At 36.7% G+C, this 21829-nt stretch overlaps 1 protein-coding gene across 4 annotated transcripts in view; it reads left to right on the forward strand.

Moving 5' to 3' along the window:
• Nucleotides 1–124: 124 nt before the first annotated feature.
• LOC124450710 (laminin subunit alpha-3-like) overlaps nucleotides 125–21829 on the forward strand; it is a 31382-nt gene continuing 9677 nt past the window's right edge. For 2 of the 4 annotated variants that reach the window (XM_047001348.1, XM_047001350.1), the window contains exons 1-29: nucleotides 126–428; nucleotides 1385–1506; nucleotides 2896–3111; nucleotides 3226–3321; nucleotides 4398–4431; nucleotides 5089–5139; nucleotides 5810–5947; nucleotides 6083–6223; nucleotides 7186–7326; nucleotides 7639–7773; nucleotides 8399–8610; nucleotides 9548–9806; nucleotides 10599–10698; nucleotides 10988–11147; nucleotides 11668–11794; nucleotides 11954–12126; nucleotides 13008–13289; nucleotides 13537–13803; nucleotides 14398–14586; nucleotides 15311–15589; nucleotides 16284–16611; nucleotides 17532–17666; nucleotides 17896–18104; nucleotides 18595–18853; nucleotides 19247–19346; nucleotides 19911–20070; nucleotides 20168–20291; nucleotides 20559–20743; nucleotides 21530–21760. In XM_047001348.1, coding sequence (XP_046857304.1) covers nucleotides 260–428; nucleotides 1385–1506; nucleotides 2896–3111; nucleotides 3226–3321; nucleotides 4398–4431; nucleotides 5089–5139; nucleotides 5810–5947; nucleotides 6083–6223; nucleotides 7186–7326; nucleotides 7639–7773; nucleotides 8399–8610; nucleotides 9548–9806; nucleotides 10599–10698; nucleotides 10988–11147; nucleotides 11668–11794; nucleotides 11954–12126; nucleotides 13008–13289; nucleotides 13537–13803; nucleotides 14398–14586; nucleotides 15311–15589; nucleotides 16284–16611; nucleotides 17532–17666; nucleotides 17896–18104; nucleotides 18595–18853; nucleotides 19247–19346; nucleotides 19911–20070; nucleotides 20168–20291; nucleotides 20559–20743; nucleotides 21530–21760 — 5022 coding nt within the window. In that variant the 5' untranslated portion in view covers nucleotides 126–259. Of the gene's footprint in view, nucleotides 429–1384; nucleotides 1507–2895; nucleotides 3112–3225; nucleotides 3322–4397; nucleotides 4432–5088; nucleotides 5140–5809; nucleotides 5948–6082; nucleotides 6224–7185; nucleotides 7327–7638; nucleotides 7774–8398; nucleotides 8611–9547; nucleotides 9807–10598; nucleotides 10699–10987; nucleotides 11148–11667; nucleotides 11795–11953; nucleotides 12127–13007; nucleotides 13290–13536; nucleotides 13804–14397; nucleotides 14587–15310; nucleotides 15590–16283; nucleotides 16612–17531; nucleotides 17667–17895; nucleotides 18105–18594; nucleotides 18854–19246; nucleotides 19347–19910; nucleotides 20071–20167; nucleotides 20292–20558; nucleotides 20744–21529; nucleotides 21761–21829 lie in introns of all 4 variants that reach the window. The other 2 variants (XM_047001349.1, XM_047001351.1) reach the window with 2 other exon arrangements.

Below are 21829 nucleotides of genomic sequence, written 5' to 3' on the forward strand. Positions count from 1 at the left end.
AGAATACTTGAAATATAAAAATTCTTCCTAAATTTGCGCTCGTCAGCGTCATTATAAGTGCGCTCCATTCATATTTCCATTAATTACGCACATTCCGTTCTATGGAAATTAGACCAGAGGTCAATCCTTCATCATTTCCTGACTAAATATTGCGCGTCGGGAGTGCCTGCATAACCGCATGAAGAACTGGCTATACCTTCAATAAACGTCGTTGAACCTCGAAAGATTTACTCTACCAAGTCAACATAAAGAGCTGATCATGTTTGCGCTATGGGTTTTGCGCAGCCTCGTCGCAATTTATTCCATTGAAGCGCTTGCGTCAATTACGTGTGCCGAATCCCATTTGAAAAGTGGTAAAAACGCATTTTTAACGCCGCTAATATCAAAGTTAACCTGTGAAACATTTCATGCAAGTTGTAAATTAAACAGTAAGTGATTACATTATGCAATGTTTTACGTTTCATCTTTTCCCCCTTTGAATTCTGTTGTTGATTGCGCATTGCTTGATGGTGTATAGTCATCTGTGTTTATATCTGAGCACCTGACATATCTTTCAATGCGGAAATGTAACAACAAAGTGAAGTTTGCTTAATATACTTTTCAAGTTTTTTTAAAGGTCAGCAAATTTTTCATATAAAACAGTGTAGTTTGAGTTTCGTTCATTAAATGTCTCCAAATGATATGAGAACACCAGAAAACAGTTTATAAAACAAGGCTTGTTTTATACACATTGTTTCGTTGTGTAAATTAATTTTGACCAAATAAACAAACCGTTTAATCTACTCCTAATTCATTACTCAATTCTTATTTGTTCAGCGTTAACAACCATTTATCATTAGCAAGTTTTCACCCTGTCTGGCTGAGTTTCGGAATATTAAGAATATTCGGGAGTTGTTATGCTGTAAAATAAAATAGTCCATTTCGATATCAATCTGGTGTAGTGTACCCATTATGATTTTAAAAACGCATCTTGAGATTATAATCTAAATCATCTTGAGTGATCGTTGTTGAAAATGGACTCCAGTCATGTTGGAGCGCCTCTTCAGTCTTCACACATGCAACCTCAATTTTTTCAAACGTTTCTTAGAATGATATTACCATAGGCTTGTGCGAAACATTTGTAAGTTCTCGAATTTCGAGGAGACCGAGACGACTAGCTAGGGACGACTGAAAACTGCAGTGACTCAGGCGATCATATCATATACAGCCCTCCCTAAGGCCAGATTATGAGCTTATATTGCGAAGCACTTAAAAATGTTTTTAACTGGAGCAAATAAAAATGATGTAAAAAATGCCATAAATAATACCATGAAAAAAAAATTGGCTTTATGTCTGATGCATGGCCAACAATACGCGGATATGAAATTAGTTTTACTCATTTCAGACGGCACACAGCATGACTGCGGGGTATGTGCCAATGATTCGAGTCGTCCCTCTTGGAAGTCATTAGTATACCCAAAAGGATCAGCCGAACAACATGTGGATATTGTCATCAATCTGGAACAGGTGCTTTGTGTACACTGAAACTTAAAGTGCCCCTTTCACCAAAAATTTTTTCACCAATATAAAATCTGTCTATGATTTTAAGTCTCTCTGAGGAAATATTTTCGAATTTGGTCAAATCAACAAGCTTCTATGGCGTCTTGAATTTTTGCATTTTTGGCCCATCGCCGTCTTTTCTACAATACAAAAGAAACTGGCACTAAAAGGTATTTTGACGTCATCCAAGGTAGTCGGCATTCTGGCATATTTAGCTTATATTAAACATACACGTTCTTTCACGCTGTTTTATTACAATATTCGAGAAAATTATGTCTTGCAAAGAAAGCTATAAATCGGTTCATTCAGATAAGACACAAATTCAATTTCCTCTTTTTTAAGCCTTGGAAAATTAGCGTTCTTTTGATTCGGCAAACTACTAAATTGACGCTTCAATCCTCTGGTCTGAAGTGAGCCGAACAAGGTGTTGAGCACTGGAAGGCTCAAATTCGCGCTTCGCTTAGCTTCGGACCTTTTATCATCATAAGGCATAGTCACAGTGTGAAGACTCATACGAGAGCTAAGGCTTGATTTATTCGTACAATTGGCTGCAAACCAACTATTTACCATTTTTCTGCTTTTACTAGTGCAAAGGTAATGCTTTTAGACGCTTGTAGACTATAGCTGTGCTTCTTCGTTACTGACTTGATAGCTATTGAATACACGACTCGTGTGACACGAGTACCTTGGATGACGTCAGAAAATTGGCTAGTTTCAGCCTCCTCATTATCACTGACATGGTCCACAAGAATATACGATTTTAGAGAATTTAACGCTTTACAAAAATCAAACGATTTTACCAAATTCAAAAACTTTCTCTCAAAGAGGTTTAAAATCATAGACAGATTTGATATTGCTAAAAAATTTTTTTGGTGCAAGGGGCACTTTAAACCCTAGATACCTAGTAACTTTTATTTCGTATGTTTAACACGGAGATTTCAAATCATTTCCTGCGGATATGACAGAATTCGATTTGCTCTTTTAGCTTCTGAGAAATGCTGTTTTAAACAGTTAAGGAACGGAAGTTAGTTTGGCAAGTCCAATTACTGTTTTATAATGTTTTCAAAACCACGAGGGACGAGTGCTATACGACGAGACCAGCAAATATTATTTCTAGAATGGAAATTCTCACCTGCGTTGGTGCCTCATTTCTTTATGATATAAATATTGGAAACTAAACAAGTAAACTTAACTCTGAAAGTGATTTGAAATCTCCGTGTCAAAGATATAGTACGCCATAAAAGTTATTTACATATGTATTGTACGGTATTCATTGTTAACCTTATGTCAAGCGAAGTGAACCGTGTAGTGCTCGTTCGATCCAAGTGATAATCTAGGCATTTTTACTCATTTTAGGCGACGTATCTCAACAAAATTACTCTGAACACTGCATTCACTCCTTTACCTTCATTTTGGGCAATTGAGAAATATTCAAGCGATGAAACTCGCTACAGAACCTTGGCAGTGTTTGTGTCCGATGTCTTTGAATCAGTTTGCGACGAAGGTTTTAATGAAACGTCTGAATACCAATGCATTGTACAGCAACCTATCAAGACTGGATCAAGTCATAAAGTAATGACTAAAGAACACATTTACTTTGCATCACCAATTGAATTTCGAATAAAAATTGTGTCAATTTATTCAAAATAATATTTCATAAAGTGACAATTGGTGCTTTATTTTAAGGTCGTGGTACCTTTCCTCTCTGGCAGAGTGAACATCAAGAAACTGCGTTTGAGATTTTTCAGGCTACCAAAGTCAAATACTCCTCATGAATTTGAGGTGAGTACGAACTACTTCTTTAATTTTGTAAAGTGAAAATTGACGCGAAATTTATTTTTGCTGTCGATGATCACTATGAAGACATATTGATCATCAATGACTACAATAATGGCTCCAATAATGGCTCCATAATAATGGAACAATAATGGCTTCTTGACAGTTCTTGTTACATCCTGGTGTAAGTACAAATAGTAGCTGGTCACCATGTGATAAGTTTCTGTGGTAGAGAAGGGCAAAAGGGGTGGGTGTCCATAACTTGAAATGAACATCCGCAGTAAACATCAGTGGTTTGGGTAAAGAAGGGCAAAAGGTGGGTGGCCATAACTTGAAATGAACATCCGCAGTAAACATCAGTGGTTTGGGTAGAGAAGGGCAAAAAGGGGGGTGGCCATAACTTGAAATGAACATCCGCAGTAAACATCAGTGGTTTGGGTAGAGAAGGGCAAAAAGGTGGGTGGCCATAACTTGAAATGAACATCCGAGTAAACATCAGTGGTTTGGGTAGAGAAGGGCAAAAAGGTGGGTGGCCATAACTTGAAATGAACATCCGCAGTAAACATCAGTGGTTTGGGTAGAGAGGGCAAAAGGTGGGTGGCCATAACTTGAAATGAACATCCGTAAACATCAGTGGTTTGGGTAGAGAAGGGCAAAAAGGGGGGTGGCCATAACTTGAAATGAACATCTGCAGTAAACATCAGTGGTTTGGGTAGAGAAGGGCAAAAAGGGGGGTGGCCATAACTTGAAATGAACATCTGCAGTAAACATCAGTGATGTGATGCTAGTATCTACACTAGCCAAGTTGCTATTATAGACAAAATCATAAAGAAGACTAGACCTTATTTGGGAATAAAATTAAAATAAACATAAATCGCCCAAGAGAAATCAAACCCTCTGATGTCCAGTTCGTTTTTACACCAAAAAATTTACATATAAAGCTAGTTTTCCGATTAGTTATTAGCGGATTAGGTCATGGGACCCAGGAAATTATTACTAAATGGTGAAGGCAGCATGATTTCTTGCGAGAAAATTCATATAACTAATGCAATGATTGATTTAGTATTAATATTGTGTTTTAGAGATTTTACTCAATTAAGGAGATCACTATTGAAGGTAAATGCACGTTGTTGAGCTTTAGTGTACGTAATTTCACATTTGTAGTCTGTTTTCCACTAGCAATAAGTTACGTTCTCCACGAGCTATTAGAATCCGTTCTCTGCAGCCTCAAAGCTTGTTTTGAACCAACGTTCTACTAAAGTATCTTCAAGAGCTTTACGTCACGTCACGTTTTTCACGATCGTTGCTTTGCGGTCTCCACAAGCCCTAAGTCAACCAGCTAATGAGAACTCTTCACGAGCTTTAAGTTAGGTTCTGTAAGAGCTATAATTTACGTTTTCCTCGAGGTATAAGTTACGTTCTCCACAAGTGATAAGTTACGTTCTCCACAAGTGATAAGTTACGTTCGCCAAGAGCTGTAAGTGGTCTTCGCGAGCCAACAAGTCGCTAAGTCACGGTCTCTATGACCAATGGCCTATAACCACAAGCTATAAATTACTTTCTCCACAAGCTATAAGTCTCGTTCTCTAAAAGCTACATATCCGGTCTCCTCAAGCTATAACTCACGTTCTCCTCGCTGCCCTGTTTTCTAGCTTTCCCACTTTCTTGAATAAATAGTGTTTTTGGTGTGAACATTGGAACGCTGCAATAAAGTACTGTGTTGTTTTCGCGTTCGTTGCATTGTTCAGATTAATACCTTGGAATTTTTCTTAGGATTTCAAGTCCATGGTGATCACAAGATTTCGTTACGATCGAAAAGACAAGGTAGGATAGTTATGGATATTAAGACTTGGTAGGATTTCTTTATGAGACAAGGTAGGATTATTTAATTATTATTCAGACAGGATAGGATTTCTTTATGGTGAAAGAGTCAAAGCAGAATTATATAGTGATCTTTGAGACAGGGTAGGAGTTCTTTATTATCCAAGAGACAAGGCCCAAGAATTTTTATTTTAGTATCCGCTCTTTAAATGAAAATTTCGACTAATGTGTTTTGTCACAAATTAAGTACAAATATTACAAAAGAGCCGAATCGATTTTTCATAGCAGGTATCTGGCGCTGTTGTACTTGACCTATATTTTTTACAACGTGACGTGTAGATTACAAACAAATGTTGCCAAACTTGCTCTCTTGCACAACAAACTGGGTACATCATTTTGCAAACTGCATTGACATTAGGTACAGGAAACTAGAAGGGCAAAACATAGGGGTCTGAATTTATTATCGCTATTAGTCGTGCGTGGTCAACAATCAGTTACTTTGCTTGGGCAATCTCAACCGCAATTGCCAATGTTGAATTTGGTGGGTTTTCAGCCATTTTAGCCGAACCTTGAGATCACTACATTATTTTTACTATTGCATTAGTTAACCACATGTTTGGCGAGCTATCTAAATGTTTTTCACGCTGCAAAAGCTCTACAAATTTCTTTTTAGCTTGTATTTGCTCGAGATACGGTACATCTGGCTTCGTTTGTAACCCTCTCAACGGTAACTGTCCATGCAAGAGAGGCTATAGTAGTAAACGGTGTACCAAGTGCTCCAAAGGGTACTACAATTATCCCAGATGTACCAGTAAGTCATAATAACTTTTCCTAAAGTTCAGAAATTCTGTGTGAATGCTTTGTTCTTCAGTCCTTTTTATACCACAGCATATTTCATGAAATGTGTCTTGTGGGACTAATGATGGTTTCAATTCTCTATTTTGAGGATGTGAATGCTCGACGCTTGGGGCTATCTCGCCAACGAGTTGCAGGCGCAGGGGAGGTCAGTGTCGTTGTAGACCATTAATCACTGGAAGAAAATGCGACAAGTGTCAAAAGGGTTATTACGGCTTTCCGAAGTGCAAATGTAAGTATTTACAGTAATCTCTAACTTTGTTCATAGTACTGTACTGTACTATCTCTAATCTTATACACAATACTGGACTGTACTATCTCTAATCTTGTACACAATACTGTACTTTACTGTCTCTAATCTTGTACACAATACTGTACTGTTCTATCCCTAATCTCGTACACAATACTGTACTGTACTATCCCTAATCTCGTACACAATACTGTCCTGTACTATCTCTAATCTTGTACACAATACTGTACTTTACTGTCTCTAATCTTGTACACAATACTGTACTTTACTGTCTCTAATCTCGTAGCTACATACGACTGAACTGCGCTATCTTTAATCTCGTTCATAAGACTGAACTGTTTTTCTCTAATCTGAGATTTCGTTCACAAGACTGAGCTGTTCTATCTCCCATATCGTACATGAGACTGAACGTTGCTATTTCTAATCTCCTAAAGTAGGCAACAATGTGTGATTTAAAGTAAATGGTTTGAATCCGGGAGTATCGTTACATGTTTGTAAATGTAGATCGTCCAGTTTAGTAGAGTCCTGAGAAGGACTGTTTTTGTTGTTGTTGACTGACGTTTCGACAACCTTAGCGGTAGTCATCTTCAGAGTCAAGTTTTGTCATTTGACTCTGAAGATGACTACCGCTAAGGTTGTCGAAACGTCAGTCAACATCAACAACAACAGTCCTTTTAAGGACTCTACTAACCTGGACGATCTACATCCACAAACATGTAATGTGTTATTTCTTATCTCCCAATGTGGACTGGGCTGTAACATCTCAAACTTTGTAGATACGTAAGACTGGATTGTGTTATCTCTTCATCTTGTTCTTATGTCTCATTCTAGCCAGTAGACTTTATATTAAAACCAAATCCATGTACAATTTATGTTCTTTGTAAAGTTTGTGCTCATTGCAACATGATAAAAATCATGCGTATTTTGTAATTCTCCAACTTCAGGGTGTAACTGCCATGTGAGACATACGACTTCTGAGGGATGTGATTCGACCGGAAAGTGCTTATGTAAAGAAAATTATGATGGCGTGGGGTGCGGCGAATGCAAGCTGGGATACGTCAATTATCCTACATGTACAAAACTAAGTAAGTGATTCCTTCTGATGTACGAATATGAATACTCAATTTCCTTTCAATACTACTTGAGATATCTCGTGTCATTTTGTGTTATTGCTTATTTTGTACATCGACCGTCCTCTTTGGTTTATTTTGAAAAGTTTAAAAAACCAAACTTAGACTATCAATTCTGTAGCTTTATATAAACGCAGACGAAGCAGATTCTAGTGGTAAATATCGTCAGTTGTGCCATTTTATTAAGAGGGCGGCTTGCCCAACTCGTATCTAGTAAATTGGGCTCTAGATCATTCAACTGTATGCATTGCTCCCATTGTATTTCAGCATGCACATGTCCCTTGGCTGGCTCTACGAAAATTGCATGTAACGCCGCTGGCCGCTGTGACTGTAAGGAGGGTTATATTGGCTGGAAGTGTGACCGCTGCAAGTCTGGTTTTTATGGTTATCCCAACTGCAAAGGTAAAGCTTGCTTTCATAAGAGATGACAAATATGTTCATATAAAAAGATGGATTCAGATGTGTCTGTGGGGAGGGTTGTTCTAGTATGGCGTTCTAGGTGTTAGCCTTGTCCCCATGTTGTTCCTCTGGGAATTGCTCACTGGCGCCGGCTGGGTTTTATTTTGGGGATAGAACAGCCCCAAAATGTCAATAACGTATTTGCGCACTTTTTTATATATTGACATTTTAAGTTACAAATATAAATACCTTAATATGAAAGATATTGCAGGGACAGTCGTCCCCTTCCCTCCTCTTGCTGACGCCTTTGTAATTGCTGTACATGTGACTTTCAGTCATGCGCATTACGTAGATAATATATAATACTTGTTCTAAAAGAATCTCTCTGTTGAGAATCGTAACGTTAAAATTAAATCCGATTTGTTGCTTTCTTCTAGATCGTAATTTTCTCGCTTTTTGATGACATTATGCGTTTGTTATCTTTATCCGATAAAAATTGTTTCGAAATTTGTTCCTACACGTATAGCCAACATATACTTTCGTTGTTCCTCGTTAACTTAAAGGTTTTCTTCGACCTGCATGAGAAAGGGTTTATCATTTGATGTCGATATATTTTTTTCTACTGTAGCCTGCGAATGTCACAACAAAGGTTCGTCGTCGTCTTCAAGATGTAACTACATCACCGGTCAATGCAGTTGTGTGCAAAATGTTGGAGGTCGAAAGTGCGATCGTTGCGTGTCAGGATACTTCGGATTTCCCCGCTGTCGGCCGTGTGTTTGTAATCCGATTGGTACTTTGACAAATATAACGAGGAATGTTTGCGCCTCTGGCAACGATGAGGTAAAATGTGTAGTACTCTCTCTTCGAGTACGCTACCAACAAGATAATAAATTAGCTATATCCACCCTGACGAAGACAAGCTCTTTGTTTGCTTTTGACAATATTAGCTATTGTGAAATCATCATTTGTAACGAGCAATATCTGAACTAATTATAAGAATTTTCATGGGCGTTACGTCGTCATTTGATTTGCAAGTTTGATAGTATCTTATACGTCATTTGATTTGCACCATAAACCGTTGCTTGTTGATTTCTCAAATCATGTTCGACATCAGTAAACAAAAATCTTTTCTGCTTTTGCTCGAACTGTTTGATTCGAACGTATCTGTTTTATTTTCTAAGTTAAAAAAGCGCAGTTCAGCACTATCTAGTCATGCGCCATGCTATAAACTTAAGCCATAAACCAATCTTACAGTTGAACGCTCTGGTTTTATTCATACTCAACATTTTCGATTGTACATGGTACTTTTATTTAGTTTTACACTTCAGGTTAAATTATACACTTTGGTGTATATAAAACACTTAAATTTTATTTGTACTCTGATCCAGTTTCAAACATGCAACTCCAGTTTCTGGTATACACCTCAGTTTCAATTACACACTCTAGTCTCTGATCCAGTTTCAAACATGCAACTCCAATTTCTGTTATACACCTCAGTTTCAATTACACACTCTAGTCTCTGATCCAGTTTCAAACATGCAACTCCAATTTCTGTTATACACCTCAGTTTCAATTACACACTCTAGTCTCTGATCCAGTTTCAAACATGCAACTCCAATTTCTGTTATACATCTCAGTTTCAATTACACACTCTAGTCTCTGATCCAGTTTCAAACATGCAATTCCAATTTCTGTTATACACCTCAGTTTCAATGACATAACTCTAGTTTGAACTATATGCTCCCGTGTTAATATTCTCCAATTTTATGTACTCCAGTTTCAATGTGTTTGCAAGAAAAACGTTGGAGGTGAAACATGCAACCGATGCAAGGATCTCTACTACGATTTCTCTCCACGTAACAGGCTTGGCTGTAGGTCATGCGGGTGCTTTAAGAGCGCCACGATTGGTGGCCTTGAATCATGTGATGACAGACTTGGAAAATGCTCGTGCAAGCCATTCATGCAGGGAACAAAATGCTACGAATGCAAGCGAGGTTATCACTCGTTTCAGTCGTTAAATATCTTTGGATGTCAAGGTAGCTAACAACTTGAACAATACGTACGTGATGTTGAATTCTCGTATTCTTATTCAATTGTTTCTTGACTTCTTCAGGAGTAATCTGATGTTAAAACTTATGTAATCCAGTCTAGTGTCTTCATCAAGAGTAATCTAATATTGAAACTTGAGTTCTTATATACTCCAGTCTATTGTCTTTATATATAAGGAGTGATCTGATGTTGAAACTTGAGTTTTTATATACTCCAGTCTATTGTCTTTATCTGGAGTGATCTGATGTTGAAACTTGAGTCTTTATTTACCTCAGTTTACTCCCGATAAAGACACATAGCCAGGATTGTATAAGTTCTTTAATACTTCAGTCGGTATTTAAATAATAAGTTATCAGTTGTAAAATATCTGTCACTTTGAAGTACCCTTGTTCTAAGTCTAATTTACTCACAAAGTTAAATGAAGATATGATCTTCGCACACCGCACTGCATAAAACTCTTTCATATACATTACTCAAGAAGTTTTAGTTTGGATTTTTTATTTCAACTCACTACATCGCACTTTTCTTGCTTCACGCCCAAGATGAATCTCATTATAATATAGATTCACGTGACCTCTTTACAACAAAATTAATCTAACATAACGTTTCTTAACAATTTCTTTAACACTTCAGTCGGTATTTAAATAGTAAGTTATCAGTTGTAAAATATCTGTCACTTTGAAATGATTTTTTAGTGAAACTTTACCTGTTATAACCTGGAATTACTAGTAGCATAAGTGATATGTTGCAACATTTAAGTATACAAAAATATGTTTCAGCATGTCAATGCAATCCTGGTGGATCATTGTATGGAAACTGTGACAAACGGAATGGCAAGTGTCGATGTCGTCAGCACATCACTGGTGAACAATGCGACAGGTATTATGAACCAATTTTTTTTACGCGCGATGTGCCTCAGCCACGGTTGTTAATGGGATTCGGCTCTTATTATTTGTTAGTTACGTTATAATCAATTAATTTCACTGATATGATTAAGCTTAATTATTCTTGATCAGTTGTGAATAAGTTAGTTATTATTAATTGGTCATTGATTAGCTTGCTAAATTATTTATTTAGTAAGAAAAATGTTTAGGATATTTGAAGAAGATCGTCCAAGGGTGCAGTTAAATTACCTTTTGATTATTACATGACGTATTCCTATTCCTAGGTTGGAGAGTCGAACTGTATACTTCCCTTCCTTGCATCACATAAAGTTTGAAGTGGAGAATGGCATTGCTTCAAATGGTAAACCTGTGAAGTATGAATTTGATTCTAATATTTTCCCTTCGTATTCGTGGAAAGGATACGTGAAATTTTCACCGGAACAGGTAAGCGTGATATGGTGTCAAGGTATTGGTGGTTCTCCAATGTTGATTTCACAAGAGAAAATTTCGACAAAGTTTACAAAATATTGATCTGATGAGTCTAATGTAATTCGATCTTATACCTTCCCCATAAGTAGTTTCTTTTACTAAGAAATCGATTTTGTCAAAATTATTACGCAAATTTCGAGTTTATATCGAATGAACGATTTGAATTCTAAAGATCACACAGAATTATTTACTTTACTACAGCGACAACAGGTAACCAGCGCTAGGTACAACAGCGTCCAAAGTATCAACATCAAAACAGTATTAGTTATGGTTTGCCTCCAATTAGGAGCACTTATCGTTTCGTGTGTAGTGTTTTAGTAAAAGATCTTTTCATCTCAAGCTAGTGTTGCTTTACGATTGTTCATAGTGCTGTCAGTATTTGACCCCATAAAATCTCCTAAGTTACAAAGTGGTTTATAGACATTTGCTTTTAAGATACATGCACGCTTAGCGTTTCTATTTTATTATTTTTCAGTCTGGTGTCGTGCTCACGGTTCAAATTCCTCGGCGTAGTCTTTATCGCATCCTATTTCGTTGTATATTCGAACCCGTTGGCTATCCATGGACGACTGACGTCAGATTTACTGTCAGTCCGACTGAAGGTTAGAGTTCAGACGTTCGTTTGCATCAAATTAATTTGTCGTCAACAAATCTGTGTACGACAAAATTTGCGATCTTTAAGTAAAAAGCAAATGTCAATTATGATCTCTATTTGCCAACTTAATCCTAAACTACTGTTCTGTTTATTTTGTCAACCCCAGGCGTTGCAGGCTTCGCTCGAAGCTTCTCCATGACGATGTCCTCGACAAGAAACGAGAACAGAGAACGCAGTGCTTTACTTTCTGTGTCAAAGAGCAATGTACCGTACGAGGTACTCATGTTTAAAGGAGCCTGGAAGCTGACCATTTTCTGCGAAAGCAAGTACTTTTACATGGTAAGTGCTGCTATCGGTGACCACGGTTTTTTTGCGGTTCTTGGTGGTGTATTTGAGCATTTAAAAAAAACATGTTCGTATGAATTGTTTTGCAGCCAAAACTTTGCACAAATAAAATATCGATGCAAAAAGTTTGGATTCGTAACAATCTAAATGCAAATATGGAACCGAGTCAAATTTTGTAGGATTGAGTCCAATTTTGACGTCATGTATACAACACAAGCCATTATCAAAGCATACAACTCTTTATAGGTTTTGGTGCGAAATACTTTGAACATTGATTTTTTCATTAATTGAGCTTTATTTGTGAAAGTTTTTGTCTGTATCTGGAGCGTGCAATTTAATGTATATGAATGATTTTTAAAAAAAATCTCACACAGTACAGATGAGAACTGATCTGAGTGGTGTCAACCTGTTCATTATTTTTTTTCGGTGATTGTTATTTAATGATTTAACTATAGTTAAAGATTATTATGATGCACATATAATCACATATACTCACAATACACCGCTCAGGCTTCGTTCAGTCAAAATAGATGATAATAGTCATCATCGACGCCAAAGATCAGTTTAATCTATAAGCAAGCTTGTCTATCCGATGCAAACCGGTAAATAAAGCAAGAGGAGGAACCATTAAACATTGAATATACTATAATGCCCGTGAGCAGTTCTTTTTTTATCGAGTGTAAAATCACGCCGAGCTTCTCTACCAGTCTTGTCATCTTTTAATTTTTATATTGCGTATCACTCAGCTGCTTCACGCAAAAACGACCGATGACTCGCTGTTAAAGAACTTCTTCTTTTGACAAGAGACTTGATAGCTTAGGCTCAGTAGAAGTCAATGTTTACATGCTGTATGAAATTTAATTGCTTTTGTTTAGGATAGCGTTGTTTTTCTACCAGAAGAATACTACACCGGGCGAATATTGAAAACAGAGCGTTTCGAACCGTGTGCTGTCAACAGTTCGAGAGACAGGATTTGTGATATGTATAGTTATCCGGAAGTTTCCGATAAAAATGCAGTGAAACATGAAGCCGAAAATGGTTATTTTGCGAAAGAGGCCTGGGGACAAACCGATAAACTGGGCTTGAAGTATTACAGCAGTACCAAAGTGTTGAACGAAGTGCGTGGCAATCGGCTGGTTTTAATGAATCATGAGCAGGTAAAAAGACGAATAAAGACATAAATGACATAATATAGACCAAGACAAATGAAGACATGAATAACGTAAAAATAAGAACAAGGCAAGTAAAGACATGAATTACGTAAGAAGAACAAGACAAGTGAAGACATGAATGACATAAGAATGAAAACAAGACAACTTAACACATGAATGACATGAGAATTAGAATTAGACAAACGAGGACATGATTGCTGATGTAATATTTACCGATTTTGCTACATTTCAGCATCGTTTCTCCATTGACATTACAATCCCATCATCTGGTTTCTACGCCTTCATCATTCATTACATTAGTAATGGGAACAGTCATCACAAGATTGATATTTACATTCATCGTGACTTTGGCGCCATATATATTGTTCCTTGTAAATACCGCTTTGGTTGTCGTCAAGTTGCAATGAAAGCCGACGCTAAGGTCGTGAAATTCTTTGATCTCGATAAAGGGCGAACTCCAGTTAAGCTGTTTACATCAAGAGAGGCGCATGTTGCTGTCGTATGTACTTTCAAATTAATGTCATCATTAGTTGAAGGGAAACAGGGCCCCCAAAATTCTTTTCTTATTTTGCTATCATACAAATCGTACTTAATTAACTGACGAAATTAACCCATATGTATAATAACAATTTCCCAAGGGCAAAATTTTATAGCCTTACAAGTAATTTTGTTGTTATTTTACCTATCACATGTGGGTGATGTAGACCTGGTTACACAGCACTTTAGTCCTCTCTAGAAGTGCAGGCCTGTTTATTCAAAACGAATCCCTTTCTTTTTGTTTCCCACCACATATTTTTGGTAGAAAATTTTTATTATTTGAAATGAAGATTTGTTTCAAGATGCAAGGAAAGGCTATAATTACGATGAGACGTATAAAAATATTTCTTTGTTGAATATTTTACTTTTCTACTCGGTGAAAATAACAGTTTTTTAAATGAATGAATAGTGATTGGCATTTGAATTATCTATAGCTGAACTGAAACCTCTAGGATGTTGACCGATTTGAATACTTCATACATTTTGTGGAGCATTTTCAGTTTTCAGCTATTGGTGACGTTTCATTATGTTAACTATGATGTTTCATATGTTTTAGGATTACGTATCAGCAATACCGAGAAGCTCGTGGCATCCAGGCTACATCAAACCTGCTTTCTTATGCCGATCTTTGCAACATCAATGTACTCAATCAACGTACGAAAGACCAACGACGTTTGAACAGCATCGAACGATGTCAAAATCTGTTGTACAAAGGGTAGGCAGTGTTTCTGGGAGCAGGGAAAAGGTTTATCAGTTTCAACAAAGTATTATCACATGTTATAGATATTTGATTGGAATATAAAAGTCTAAAAGCTTTAGTTTTGTGATGACCAGAGAATGTAAGGACTAAAGTTTCAACATAACATCATTCCATAGGAGCAAAGCTGCGGGAAAGTTGATTATTTGGGATTGGGGTCATATTGGTATATGCATGCTACTAACCGTAGAAAACAATACAATACAAAGAAACTTAATGCGGCATATCATGCATTTATGAATATGAGTCCCTTATTTGTCGATTGTTCTACCACCCTATGGAGCAGTATTCTAGACTGGTGTACATATGGCTAAATTTTCAATGTAAGATCACTCCTGAAGAATACACTACACTGGAGTATATAAGAACTCAAGTTTTAACATCAAATCATTTCTGATGAAGACTCTCGTCTGGAGTGTATTTATAAGGACTCAGGTTTCGACATCAGATCATTCGTGATGAATACATTAGACTAGAGAAGTGACGCAAGTTTTAACATCAGATCAGTCTTATTAATGAAGACACTAGACTGGAATATATAAGTACTCAAATGTCAACATCAGATCACTTCTGGTAAAGACACTTGACTGGAGTGTATTAGGGTTAAAATTTCCCCATCAAATCACCCTTAATTAAGACAGTAGTGAGTGGGACGAACATGGAATCATGGGGTTAATATAATTTCAAGCGTGACTGTCTCAATTTTTTACAGGATGCATTGGTTCAATTCAGAGAATTCTTCAACAGAAAACTTGACAATTTTGTCATCATCATTCAATATCAGCAAACTAAGAACATCGCAGTCATTGGTCGGATTTCAATAACAACTTTTAGTACAGAGTTGCGCGGTGTTGCTGAATTCAAATATTGTCCAAATACCGAGTTTTGTCGTATTGAAGTTAAATCTAGTGATGGAAGAGGTTATTTTCGTATAAGACAGGGAACGACTCGAATTCAAGTTCGTTATCCATTAGCAAGCCAAGTGAAACTGGTAAGAAATGCGTCATTAGAAACTTGCTAAGAGTAAAATATTTCCATATTGACGTAGAAGCACAATTGAAATAATACAATGAATATAGAGAACAAACTTTTTAATACAGACATGTTTCGACAAACTTATGCCATCATCAGTTTGAATGAATATGTTACAAAATGTGATACTTAAATATATAGATAGAGATAAACGACTTACAGTTGATTAAGATGAGGATAGTATTGCAAATATTTACAATTAATTCACATATGAAAGTTAGAGAATACATTAAACGGAAGAAAAATGAACATAAAAATTATTTACAACTAAAAATGGTATTTACGTGCTGAACTTGCTTATTGAGATCGGGCTTAAGTAAAATATTACAGACCCAGTTATCATTTTATCTCATTACATTAATTTCACTGAGTGTTATTCATGTGTTTTTCATTCATTACTTATATCTGTTGTTTTACTTGTATCTGTTCGTTCATTCATTACTTATATCTGTTGTTTTACTTGTATCTGTTGTCTTAATTGTATCTGTTGTCTTGTTTGTTTTTGTTGTCTTGTATGTGTTGTTTTACTTGAATCTGTTGTCTTACTTGTATCTGTTGTCTTACTTGTAGTTGTTGTTTTATTTTTATCTGTTGTCTTACTTGTATCTGTTGTCTTAGTTTACCTATTTTCTTACTTGTTTGTTTTTTTGCAGTCGTGGGTCTACAGAATACCTTTGGCGAGCTATTCCAATAGAGTTTTATCATTCACTCCTGCTGACGGTTCAAACACCTGGGTAGAGAGATGCAGTCGCAACAATTACCTAATTGATCCCAGTGAAGCGAACTATTGCCGCAATACGAGTTTTGCACTTGTTACCAGTTTCAATAATGGCGCGTTCCGTTGTCGATGCAGCTTCTTTGGAGCTTCGTCTCCCTACTGTAACAAGATTCACGGGCAGTGCACCTGTCGTAGACCTAATATAATCGGGCGGCAGTGCACCGAATGTCGTTCGGGATACTATGGATTTCCATACTGTCGAGGTAAACACGCATGTCTTTCATTTAACCCGGAGTTTTATAGGATCAGAGTTGTCAACAATAGATTATTTTTCGACATTCAATCAAAGGAAACAAGAATTGTTAATTAAAATGTTCGAACATTTCTTGAAATTCTTTTATATAAATAATGTTATGGTTACCACTAAGCTTTGCACCGCTAAAAATAATGGGAAAGCGTCGACTATTGCTCATGCTCTTCATACAAGCTCATGATCCAAATATCTTTAAACAGGGATTTTCCGATTTCGAAAATACATTTTCAACTCAAGAAACTTCAAACTGACCTTTTTATTTTCGAGGTTTTCTTATCCATGACCGATTTGAGCAACAAGAAAAGAAGAAAGATCTTAGCATCTTCATTTTGATTTCACCTTTTAGCTGCACTTTTTTCTCTTGAATGCCCGAACGTTTTATCTTAGATAAATAGAATGTATCCTATTTATCTTTCACAAAAGGAAAACACGAACTCCATGTATTATTTAGACTGCTGAAATTTGAGAGCAAAGCGCAACTCGAGCAAAAGTATCGCAACATATCAGTACATCCTAAGAGCGACGTTTATGACTGTAACTTCATCCCGATTATTAGTTTTTATGTTCAATTTATTTAAAATGTTTTTTAGAAAATGTTTGTCGTAGACGCTATTTTTCACTATGTACCTGCCACTTTTCATACAACGTTTGGCTTGAAGACAAGAATAACTCTCTATTTTATTGCATTGATGTTATGTCAACCACCAGACATTACATTGCCACTAACATTTCTCGCGTTACAACAATGCAATGCGTAGTTGTCATTGTTTTTTATAACTATCAATTTGAAATGCCATCATCAATGATACAAATTGTAACCACTTGCGTTGATATATCAATATTTAACATCTATTATTGTTGTTTTTTCAGCATGTACCTGTGATCCTCGAGGAGTTGAACGTGTTAACTGTGATCGTCGTGGAAGATGTAAATGTAAACCGAACTTCTCCGGTCGAAGCTGCAATCGCTGTAAATCTGGGTACTTCATGTTTCCCACTTGTAAACGTATGTATTTATAGTTACTTTAGTTATAAGATAGTCTGGAAGAAGTCAGATTTCGTACGTTAGATATCATGCGACATAAGCTTTTCATCTCTACCGTAAGTGTCCTTTTAACCTGTTTTCTTATGACCAATTTACGACTAATGCTGCGACCTAAGTGCAGTCATATTGCCTTATCATACCTGTAACAGATAATAAACTGTCAAACATGTTTGCTTTTTTTTTCGCTTAGCGTGTAATTGCGACATACAAGGCTCACTGAGCATGTTCTGTGGCTCAACCTCTGGACAATGTCAATGTCGGAGAGCCTATGGTGGGAAAAAGTGCGACAGATGTCGAGTTGGATTCTTTGGTTTTCCTGAATGCAAAGAATGTAACTGTGATGTTTCTGGTATAAAACCTGTCGAGGGGTCAGTCTCGGGATGCAATTCCACGCAAGCGGTGAGAATTTCATATTTTGAAGTAGTCGAATAAAGTTTCAAAAAACATGTTGCAATAAACAAAAATCTTTCTTGCGAGTAATTTAGTGAAAAATTTCACAATAAGTTTATTTCTAAAGGTCTTGTTTTTTATTCACAACTCGCAGATTTTTTTGGATTTACTTAGTGAATGTTTTAAATTTCTCTGTATTTGCTTGGTGAATGCAATAAATTTGTTTGTGCTGGCTCAATAAATGCTATAGAATCTTTTATGACCTGTGAATGCAATAGATTTCTTTTTGCTAGCTCAGTGAATGCAAAAGATTTCTTTGTGCTATCTCAATAAATACAATACTTTTCTTTGTGCTAGTTCAGTGAATGCAATAAAAATTTTAGTGGATAGCAATAACGTCGCAAACGTTTATTCCCAGGGGGGGAGTAAACACGTGGCGGTTGTGTAACTAATTTTAAAACGTTTATTTTCGGTGACAAATCTTCTGGTATACTTTCAGATCGTATGTAAATGCAAAGAAAACGTCCGCGGTGAATACTGTGACACTTGTAAAGATTTCTATTACAATCTACGCTTCAGCAATCCAAAAGGTTGTCAGAAATGCTCGTGTAGCGATCTCGGTACGAACAGTAAACTTAAGAATTGCGATAAAGTCTCTGGACAGTGCTCGTGTAAGCCACGCGTGGCGCGTCTCTCGTGTTCAGTATGTAAAGATGGTTCAACTTCCTTAAGAGATTACAGTGTATTTGGTTGCAAAGGTACTATGTATAAATATTGATGGCTTAATTTCAGCTCTTTCGAGTGCTACAGGCAGGAGTTATGTAATACATTAAAACTTTAATAGCTTTTGTAAGCAATGACTTGATGTTGAAACTTGTGTCTTTTAATTCTCCTGTGACCAGTCTAATATCTTAATCAGGATTGATTTAACTTGCTTTGCTTTATACTCCAGTCTTCGTCTAGAAGTGACCTTATAAAAATAAATTTATATAGAAATAAATTATATCAATAATTGAAAATTTTTATTCCAACATATTACATTAAGTTATTTCAGTAAACCCTTAAATGTGTATCTACATAGTGACTATAAAGTTAAACTTAAGGGCTTTGTGCAGTGGTGTTGTTTGTGAAATTTTGGAATTTTTTTACAGGCTGTGGTTGTAACTACGGTGGCTCATTGGACAATATATGTGACAAGAACACTGGGAATTGCTCCTGCAAAAGCAATGTTGGTGGGAAAAAATGTGATCAGTAAGTGCTTTACTATTAAGATTTTTATGCATTTTATTAAAAATGACACCACACATGGGGGCCACAGGCAAAATTATTCAGAAAGTCCCCCTGATTTTTTTGTCTAGCATTTAAATTTTACTTTTATGGAGGAGACCACTCTGCAAATGATTCTCATACTGTACAATCAAGATCGAAAATCCCTTGTCCTCTATGTTGCCGCAACTCGCAAGGATAAATGCATAGTACTCTCCAAATTTTTGACAATTAATGACTTTTTGCTCGACAAAACAGCGCACGCAAGCCGAGCTGGTTATTTACTATTGTTTAACTGGCCCTCATCGAGTAATCGTAAATACTATCAAATGCTCCTAACGTAGCCCTGTAAAAGAAACAATGACGTTCTTCATCATATGAATTCTTTTAAATGACTCTTCGTTGAGGCTTTTTCTTTCTTTTCTAAATCAAAATCCTGCCCCCTTATCCCGTCATCAAGCTTCTCTGTAGTTAAGAAAAACGAAAAAATTAAACCAATCATGGGACTCGGACTATTTTTTTACATAAATTTAAATTGATCATTTTTAGATTAAAATCAAGTAGGTACTACGAGCGAGACTTGCACCACATCCGTGCCGAGTTCGAGGATGGGATAACGGACTCATCGCGGCCATTGCGTTTTCGCTACAACCAATCAGAATTCCCAGATTTCTTCGGTCGTGGTTATGTTCCCACGCTGAACAACCAGGTGACGAAATCTTAAGACTTGAAACTTTTCAAGGACAACCCCTCTCTGTGTATTTTAAAAAGTCTCTAAATTTATCCTCAGTTTTATTTTCCTTCAGAACTCGTTCGATATAATCGTAGCCATTCCTAGACCGACCAAATATCGTCTTTTGATTCGATATTCTTTGGATTCCTACTGGTCAACCCGTGGTCAGGTGACAATCTCACCGACGCGAAATGTTGGTAAGCTCATTATAACAATAACGTTGGAAGGGACAGTTAAGCCCTTCTCACAGGATACCGCAACTTTCGACAGCGTTTAATCTCATCAAGTGGGTTTACATATATAATTCACAAAGAAATTATTGTTGTAATTTCTATGTCACCAGACTGTCTGGTCGGTTGAGTTTAAATATAGAACAAATGCTACTTAATGATGAAATTACATGGTTTATCCCAATTCCGAACCCTCTTAAACCTTTCTTACTACGTGCCTGTGTTTCTCGATAGATGCTCTGCCTCAAGGCTACAAGAGCGTTGTAGTCGTCTCGCTGCAATTCAAACCCACGTCAACGCGACGGAAAGTCTACGCCGAATTTCTGACTGTGAAGGAAGGCGCCCGTGAGACAGAGTTTTTCCTTAGTCGAGGAAAATGGCGAATCTCCTTGTTTGTAGCACCGTCAAAATTGCTTCTGGTTAGTTCTATTGACAATAGTAAAAAAAGATGACTTAACAATGTGAGTTAACCAATGATTTAGAACCCAATCCCCTACTGCCGTGTCAAGGTGAGGCAAGAACGAGACTCTTAATGAAACATAACTATATATCTACGCTGAATAAGCTAATTTTAGTCGTACGTATCGCTCGTTTTGCCACCTTTCAAGATGGCGACCTGCGTCACTCGCAACCATAGGATTTTGGTGGAGTCAGGTATCCAGTAGATTGGGTTATAGGTCATTGGTTTTCATCTGCATCCTCCTTGGTCGAAATTATTTTGTTCTCTCAGCTTCTTTGTGTGAACACAATAGTATAGCTTTAGCATCTTTGATGCACTCATAAAAATGAATTGTGACCGCATGAAGAAATTCTGTTTGTTGAAGGATGAGGTGAAATTGAACGCCGCAATATTTTATGACGTCCTTTGTAAATCAAAGGGCATCATTAAGTCTCTAAACCCTACCATAGTTATTTAGCATGAAAGTTTACAGATTTTCTTGGTCTACTCTAGGCCACGTGAATACGCAAAAATAGAGGTGGATTTTATGATTATTTATTCTCAGCCAATTATTAATATTTATTATTACTATTACTATTGTGTTCTACGAATTTGTATTTTATCGTGGATTCCTATTTTCTCAACCATTGTAGCGTTACGTATTATGGTAATTTATTCTGTATGCAGAGTATGATATTTGTATCACTTGCGGTTTTGTTTTGATCTCACTCCTTAAAAACGACACAACATTCTTGTTTGCTTTCAGGATTACCTTGTCATGCTTCCGGAGGACTATTACAAGGCGACGCATGTAAGACGTCGTGTCGAAGAGCCGTGCGTCGTCAATACGCAAACAGAGTTCTGTGTTGACTATAAGTATTTGTCCGTCGTGCGAGCCGATGCGGTTACTGTACGTGCTAAAATGGGAGTATTGTCTGGTGCTCCTAGCATACTTCCCTATACACCATTTACCAGTTATCACGTTCTAAACAACAGGGTGAGCAGTCGTACAGTCAAAGCTTAAATTTCTTAAAATGCTGAACCAGTGCAGTGTTTAGGAAGAAAT

The sequence above is a fragment of the Xenia sp. Carnegie-2017 genome, unplaced genomic scaffold (genome assembly GCF_021976095.1).
Source record: "Xenia sp. Carnegie-2017 unplaced genomic scaffold, XeniaSp_v1 HiC_scaffold_24, whole genome shotgun sequence".
Taxonomy (NCBI): Eukaryota; Metazoa; Cnidaria; class Anthozoa; order Malacalcyonacea; family Xeniidae; genus Xenia; species Xenia sp. Carnegie-2017.